The sequence below is a fragment of the Ricinus communis genome, chromosome 7 (genome assembly GCF_019578655.1).
Source record: "Ricinus communis isolate WT05 ecotype wild-type chromosome 7, ASM1957865v1, whole genome shotgun sequence".
Taxonomy (NCBI): Eukaryota; Viridiplantae; Streptophyta; class Magnoliopsida; order Malpighiales; family Euphorbiaceae; genus Ricinus; species Ricinus communis.
The window spans coordinates 21,217,689-21,226,182 of record NC_063262.1 but is presented as its reverse complement, the minus strand read 5'-3'; the positions used below and the strand labels follow the sequence as shown (position 1 = coordinate 21,226,182).

At 27.6% G+C, this 8,494-nt stretch overlaps 1 protein-coding gene across 2 annotated transcripts; it reads left to right on the top strand.

Moving 5' to 3' along the window:
* Positions 1–2,824, top strand: LOC8285898 (probable WRKY transcription factor 31). 2 transcript variants are annotated; one of them, XM_002524792.4, is made up of 5 exons: positions 1–592; positions 681–779; positions 886–1,422; positions 1,516–1,629; positions 1,752–2,824. In XM_002524792.4, exons 1-5 carry the CDS (start codon positions 149–151, stop codon positions 2,514–2,516), a joined length of 1,959 nt encoding a protein of 652 aa, XP_002524838.2. In that variant the 5' UTR covers positions 1–148; the 3' UTR covers positions 2,517–2,824. The 2 variants fall into 2 exon arrangements, with proteins under 2 accessions (XP_002524838.2, XP_048233021.1); XM_048377064.1 differs by having other exon boundaries at positions 883–1,422.
* Positions 2,825–8,494: the final 5,670 nt, after the last annotated feature.

Genomic DNA, 8,494 nt, shown 5'->3' with positions numbered 1-8,494 from the left:
CCACATACAAACCACCACTATTTTACTACTACTAAGTGTTTTCTGTTTGGTCTTCTCTTCTAAAGTCTCAACTCCTCCATTTTTATAGCCGAGTCCATTGCACCGATTTTAAAGACTCTCTCTCTCTCTCTTGATCGGTTCTTGATTTATGGCCAAAGGAAGAAGTGGACTCTCCATTGATTCAGATCTCATTAGTAGTGGTTTCTTTATACACAAGCCACCTACTGTCCTCAATTCTTTCCCTGAAGATCATCATCATCATCATCATCAACACAGCATCACTGCTGCTACTCTTATGGATGCCACTGCTGCTTCTGCCAAGTCCCCTTCTCCTCCTTCGACTATCCAGTTCCCAGTTAATCTTAACTCCATTCATCGCCACCATCATGGTAATAGTAATATTAATGAAGATGATGACCTCTCTTTGCCCTCTGATCATGATTATAAACGGACCGCCATCGACGAGATGGACTTCTTTGCTGAGAAACACCATCGTGATGATGATGATGATGATGATGTTAAGCCTACCAACAACACCTCTCCCACCATTGATGACTTTAAAGACCCTAAGAGTTTGGGATTTGACGTAAACGTGAGTTACCCATTTCAGTTTCTTGTTTAATCTTCTTTTTTCTTTTTTCTTTTTGTAGAGTTTTCCTGAATTATTGTTGTATTTGCAGACGGGTTTGAATCTTCTTACTACGAATACTAGTAGTGACCAATCCATGGTGGATGATGGGATATCCAGTAATATGGAAGATAAAAGAGCTAAAAATGAGGTATATATAGTATAATTCAATTCTTTTTTTCTGTTTTATATAACAAAATTTTTTTGATTTCTTGCATGTAATAAATTTTATGAGTTTTTGTTTAACTCTCTAGCAGTTAGCAGTCCTGCAAGCTGAGCTAGAAAGAATGAAGGTAGAGAATTTACGGTTGAGAGACATGTTAAGTCAGGTTACAAGCAATTACAACGCATTACAGATGCATTTAGTGACACTTATGCAAGACCAAAAGCAGTCTCGCGACGAGATTACCAATGGAGAGGAAAAGAAGAAACATAATGGAAATGGCACAGCCGTGGGTCCGAGACAGTTCATGGATCTTGGTCTGGCTGCAGCCACTGCTGGTGGTGCTGGTGGTGATACAGATGAGCTTTCCTTATCTTCATCAGAAGGAAGAAGCCGCGACCGATCAAGGTCACCGGGTAATAATAATAACAATAATATTGAAGACGGAACAGCGTTTGATCAAGATAAGAAAGGGATTAATGGAGGAATTGAAAGAGAAGATAGCCCAGATCAAGGTTGGGGGTCTAATAAGGTTGCTAGATTTAATTCTTCGAAAAACAGTGTTGATCAGACTGAAGCTACAATCAGAAAGGCTCGTGTTTCGGTCAGAGCTAGATCGGAGGCTCCCATGGTACTGCAAATTTGATTTAAGTTAGAGCTCATTAAGTGCTAAATTGAATTTTAATATTGTTTTCCGGGATTCAATTCATTTAATTTGTTGCAGATAACTGATGGATGTCAATGGAGAAAGTATGGGCAGAAAATGGCAAAGGGAAATCCCTGTCCTCGAGCTTATTATCGGTGCACTATGGCCGCCGGTTGCCCAGTCAGAAAACAGGTAATTGAAGAACTATTCTTTTGGCTGATTTAGCATCAAATTCCATATCATATAGCATAGGAAGAAGTGATGGATAATTGGTCAATTAGCTTCAGCTGAATTTTGATGTTGTTGATGAACAGGTACAAAGATGTGCAGAAGATCGAACAATCCTCATAACAACATATGAGGGAAATCATAACCATCCTTTGCCTCCTGCCGCCATGGCAATGGCATCAACAACTTCTTCGGCAGCTCGAATGTTGCTGTCAGGTTCCATGTCTAGTGCTGATGGAATTATGAATCCAAATTTTCTCACCAGAACTATCCTACCATGCTCTTCTAGCATGGCCACCATTTCAGCTTCAGCCCCATTTCCTACTGTTACATTGGACCTCACACAAAACCCGAACCCTTTACAATTCCAAAGACAACAAACACAATTCCAGGTCCCGTTTCCGAACCCACCTCAGAACTTTGCTAATTCACCAGCTGCAGCTTTGCTGCCTCAGATTTTTGGGCAGGCACTTTATAACCAGTCAAAGTTTTCAGGCCTGCAAATGTCCCAAGATGTGGAGGGTAATAATAAATTAGGCAACCAGTCTCAACCTGGACCAATTCAGCAGCAGCAACAAGGGCAGCAAAATTCATTTGCTGATACCGTAAGCGCGGCAACTGCTGCCATTGCAGCTGATCCTAACTTCACTGCAGCTTTAGCAGCAGCAATTACCTCAATAATTGGTGGTGGTGGTGGCAGTAATGGTGGTGCTCACCCCAGCAACATAACTCATATTACTGACAACAATAACCTGACAAGCACCAGCAATAACAATGGCAACGTAACTACTACCAACAACAATAGCAATGCCAACAATAAAATTACCAATTCAGGTTTTCAAGGGAATTAAACAGAAACTATTTCGTTTTTCTTTAATTTTTTTTCTTTATTTTTTGGCTGGGATGATTTCTTTTTTCTTTTTGATATACATGTTCATTATATCAATTCCTTTAGCTGGGGATGAGGTAGGATAGAAATTAAGCATAGGTTAATTTGGTATTCTTTGTTACTTTGAATAATGTGTTTTCAATTGTATGTCAATACAAAGTCAAAGAAAAAGAAATGAAAAAAAAGGGAAAAAAAATATTAAAAAGAAAGAAGCATATAAAATTATCTTTCTGTGGTCCCAAGAATTAAAGAAAGCTGTTTTATTTTGAACTTTTCTATGCAAATAAAACTAAAATAAATTTAGACAGTATATATCTCAATTTTTTTTAGATTTCAAACTGAAATATGTAATTAATAAATAGGAAATAACATTTAAGATGTTGCTTAAGTGGTTGAGTCCGTCTTTAATTTTTTTTAAAATAATTATATTTTTATTGTCTAAATTTATTAAAAAATAATAATTAAATAGTTAAATTTTTAAAATTAATAATAAAATATGTCAACTTGTAAAAAAAAAAAATAGTATTTTTAGTATATGACTTTCATATTTTTTTAAAATTTTTCAGATATAGATGAGAAAATAAAAATTGTTAAATACTCAAAAATTAAGATAGAGTTATTTATGATAGAACATTAAAGTAGATTTTATTTCCTACAACTCTTTTTTTCTGACCACTATTAATCTTCAATTTAGCCTAATCTGCAATTCATGAATCCTAATATTTACTTGATAAAAATATATTTATAAATAATGAAAAAAATTATTATTTTATTATTTTTATAACACATTTCTATCATATGTTTTTTTATTGTTTATCTCATTTAACATCTAAAATCTAATCGATTTATAACGTGTCATTTGTTAGAAATATTATTTTATTATTTTTTTACAAGTGACTAAATTTTAAAATTTAATTATTCTGTTGTATTTTATAATAAATTTAAACATTTAAAAAATATATATATATATATATATATATATATATATATATATATATATATATATATATATATATATATATATTACAGCTAGCGTTAAAGATTGATTATCTTTTATTTAAATATTTATATTATTTAAAAAAGAAAGAGATAGAAAAGAAAGAAAGAAACTGAAATGAGTATATTGTTTTTGGTGGAGTTACGTATAGAAAATGGAAGTCAAGATAGAAGTCAAGAAAACCGTCTGAAATAAAAGGAAATAAATAGTGGTTTAAAAAGAGAAGGCATTTAGGATGTGATTGACACGTAAAGAAAGAGAAAAAAAAAAAAAAAAGGTTTTTATTTTATTTGGTTGTGTCATTTAAACAGTGTCTCTGTGCTATTTAAAGACTTCCATATCCTTTCGATGACGCTGCAGTTACATATATATAATATTATCAGATACTACATTGATAAGACTTGAGAGACTGCATCCATACCTCTTCAATCAAAAGCTCTCTCCCGCTTTGTTAAATTAAACTTTTTGTAATTTTGTTGTATCTCACCTTTCTTCTTGAATGTGTGTTTCAATTCATGCATCTCGACCCCCATGAATTATGCATTTTATTTTATTTTATTCATTTAATTTTAGCTTTCATTTGATTTAATTATTTTATAAATACAAAATTAACATGAAACAAAAATAATTAATGAAAAAAATAATTAAGACAGATGTGTCAATTTTTTATTATTATGCCTTTTTAAAAAAAAAAAGTGATGAACTTCATTTCTCATGATGCATGTATATATAATTTTAGATATTGGTCTCTGTTTTGGCTATTTGAATTTTAAACCTCACTTGTATTAAGAAAAAAAAAAATTCAAATGGTATTTTATAAAAGTTAAATTTTAATTTTATGTTCTATATATAATCTCCGTAGAATTTGATTTCGAGTCCAATTACCGGTAAATTTTTTTAAAAAAGCCCATTTAGAATAAATAAAATAATAAAAGATATATGTAAGTCTTAAATTTTCAGCCAAATCACAATCAAACTCTTAAATTAGAAAATAATTTAATTACATTCCTAAAATCTAAAAAATAGAATAATTAGATTCATGAAGTTAATTTCTTAATTTTATTATATAATGTCATGAAACTCAGTTAATTTTTAATTTTAGATGCTAAAAAAAAATTATTTTAACTTTTTTAACTCACATTTTTTACATATGAATATTAGCTCTGCCATTTTAATTAATTGAATTATAAAATAAATATTTTCCCTTCACTTAAAAAAAGAAATCAACACCATTGTCTAATAAGTAAAGATTTAGTGCTAAAGATATTTATTATTATGTTTTTTAGACTTTAAAAATGTAGTTGAGTTACTATGAAGTTTAAGAATCTATTCTCACTTTAGCCAAAAGTGCAACAACTACTTCTATTGCTTTTTGCCAAATAAGATAAAGATAAATTTTGATGGCTAGATTCTAGCAAGCTAGAGTGACTATTTTTAATTATTTTAGGTATATTATTAAAAATAGTGATGTTATTTACTATTCTTTTAATTTTACAAAGACTATCATACTCTTTAGTTTATCCTACAAGTTTAATTAATATATATATTTTATTCTCTAACATGTTATGTTTTCAATAGAGCTCATTTAATTAATAATTCAACTTCTAATTAAAGAAGAAATTCTTTTAGAAAGTTATTCATAAAGTTTAAGTTTATATTTGATTATTTACATAAATTTATATTTATTTTTTAAAATTTAATAATGATATTTTCTTAATGTTCATATAGAATAGGAATTAAAAAAACAAGAATAAAAATGTTGCTATTTATTATGTCATGCACAAATAATATATGGCATATATGTAATTTTTCATTCTAAAAAAAAATTATCAAACATATACATACATTTAAATTTATTAAAAGAATTAAATAAAAGATTAGCTAAAAGTAATATTGTCATATTTCTAATTTCATTTATGTTTAAAATTTATATACTGCTCATTGCTTAGTAAGAGCATTTGTTTCAATGTCTAGTTCATATATGTGGAATAGTTATTTGCCTAACTTTCTTTGCAATGTTATTTATTTGATTTGCAATAATATTCTTTTTCAGTTTCAGAAAAAAAAAAAGTTTGTAATTATATAGCCACTCAAGATACAATATTCACTACAGTTACACATGCTATATATTGTAAAAAATAATTTTTTAATAGTTATTTATTAATTTCTCACTAATTAATTTGTGAGACTAATACTATAATTATATAATTATTTTTTGTTATTACTTTTAACATTTGTAGTAAATTAAATCAATTAGCTATAATATTTTTACCATGGCTAAAACATTATAGCTAAATAATTATGGCTACGAAATTTAAATATTATAACAAATTTGATATATTTACAATATATGATTAGTTTTGTGATCGAACAATTTACTAAAATTATATATATATAGTTAAAAAGAGTTAGTTTTTGTAGCTAATGTAATGATTTAGCTATAGTTTTGCATTATTTAGCTAAGAAACTATAGTTATATATGGCAATTGTTGTTTTTTTTTTTTTTTGGATCAATGTAAATCAAATTTGAAGACTTTAGTTTGAATCTTAGTTACTATCTTCTTTTAATAAAATGTCACCTACAATTATCTATTATATAAATAAATGAATGAGAATTTAAAATAAATTAAAAGTAGACATTAGTTTGTTGTTAAAGCAATTATTGACAAGACTTAAAGACTGTGGTTTTATCACAAATTTTTTTTTTTTTTTTTGCTTCTTTATTAGATATATATGGTTAGCATCATATTTTTTTAATTTATATTTTCTAGGTTTACTATTCTAGATTAATTAATAGAATTTATTTTATGTTAATCTAACTATCGATATAACTTCAATTCTATATATGAATCATTTTTTTATATACATTCTTAATTCTTTTAATTTCTACAAAATAAATTTTTATCAATGTCATAATCGATGTAATCTATATTTAATAATTATCAATTGAGTCAGTTTTCATGAACAAATACTTCCTTATGATTTAATTAAAGTAATCAAAATATACAATTATCCTCAATTGATTAACTTTATGATAACAAATTTTTTTATCATATTAGAGTCGACGTAATATATGTTTAACCATTCTAAATTGATTCAATTTTTACAAACAAATATTTTATCATTTCCTAATCAAGGTAATGAAAAGATATAATCATTTTTATTATTAAAATTTCACTTACCATTCTTCACTATGTTATAATCAAGGTAATCCACGTGTAACTATTCTCAATTGATTTAATTATCATGACCAAATATCTTTACAATATTTTCATAATTATGATAGAATAATAATTGATGAAAATTTAATTTTTATCATAATTAATTATGTTTATAAACTCATTGACAAATAATATTAATATGGCCACCACTATAACTAACGTTTTAATACATAGTACCTTCTTTAAATAAATATTAAATTATAAAATATGATAAAAGAATAAAAATATGTACACAGAATTGAAGTTATCTTAATAGTTATATTCAAACTATTAAGCATAGGTCAATACTTCACCAACAAATAAATTGATGTGCATAGCATTACTAGCAAGTGCTATATTTTGTGTTAAAAGTTATTTAAAATAATTTAATGATGGAAGCTTGATTTTCTCTTGTAATATAGGGAATGAATATATTATTTATCATATATTACTATAGGTAGCATTGAGCATGAATTTATATTAACGTAATACTATAATAAAAGCTGCAAATGACTTCTTCTTTTTTTTCTAGAATAAGAAGTAGAAGAATGTACCACATATTACTCATATATATATATATATATATAGCATAATAATATATCAATTTTATTTGTAGGATTAATTGCAACATGTTATCTATGTTTTTATTAGTTCTATTCATATATATTTAAAAAATATGTTATTTGATTTGAAGAAATTAACATAAATATATGTAAATAGTTAAATATAAATTTAAATCTCATATTATGTTTATGAATAAACTTTTAGAGATTTTTTTTTCAAATATGTGAATAGTTAATTAAATGAGTTTTTTTGAAATATAATATGGATTAAATGAAGTGAGAAAATGGAATATATAATTAAATTTAAATTTTAAATCAAATATTTTTAATTAAATTCAATAAAAGGCTAGTGTAATTTCTTCTTTTTTACTTAATCAAGCATTAAATGTATATTTATAGAATTCTAGACAGCTCTATTTATCATTATCCATAAGATAAACTTCTTCAATAATACCCAAACGAAGCTTGCTTGTCTCATTATGGACTTTGTTTCATCTAGGAAATGAATTATTAAGACTTCTCCATGTAAACCTTTGCTTTGAAGTCTTTCTCCATAGTGACAAATGGATGCCTTTGTTGCTTTCTCATCCCATAAATTCTCCACTCAAGTCGAGAGAATTAATTAAAGATGTACATTTCTCAATATTGTCCTTTTCTTTTTTTCTCAAATCCCATTTTATTAATGTATAATCCAAAGGACGAGGTCATATTACTGATTGTGCCAATAATAGAATGAACCAGTATCTATCTGTCTCGTTGTAGTACAAGAAATGACAGAATACATGTCCTGTAGTTCAAAGAGATGAGTGGTGCAAAGTCCTTTGCCATTTCAACTTGTATCAAATTACTTGCATCATTAAAGAAGAGTGCAAAAATTATTCAAAAAGAGCAAAAAATAAAAGTGATGGCCTTTTCCATTAATGAAGACTATCAAGAATTCTACAGCAGCTAGATGTGCCATGTCTTATAGTGTGGGCACAGAGCAATATGATCCGCAGCCCCAGTTGATGTTTGCCCCACAAAAGAGAGAGACAGAGGGATGCTGCCAATGGATAAGGCAACGACTCTGTATACACAGAGACATAGATCATAACTGGATTACAGCCAAAATATTTCAAGCACAAAGATCTTGCCAGAAATATATATATATATATATTTTTTGGGTTTTTCTGGTTGCTTC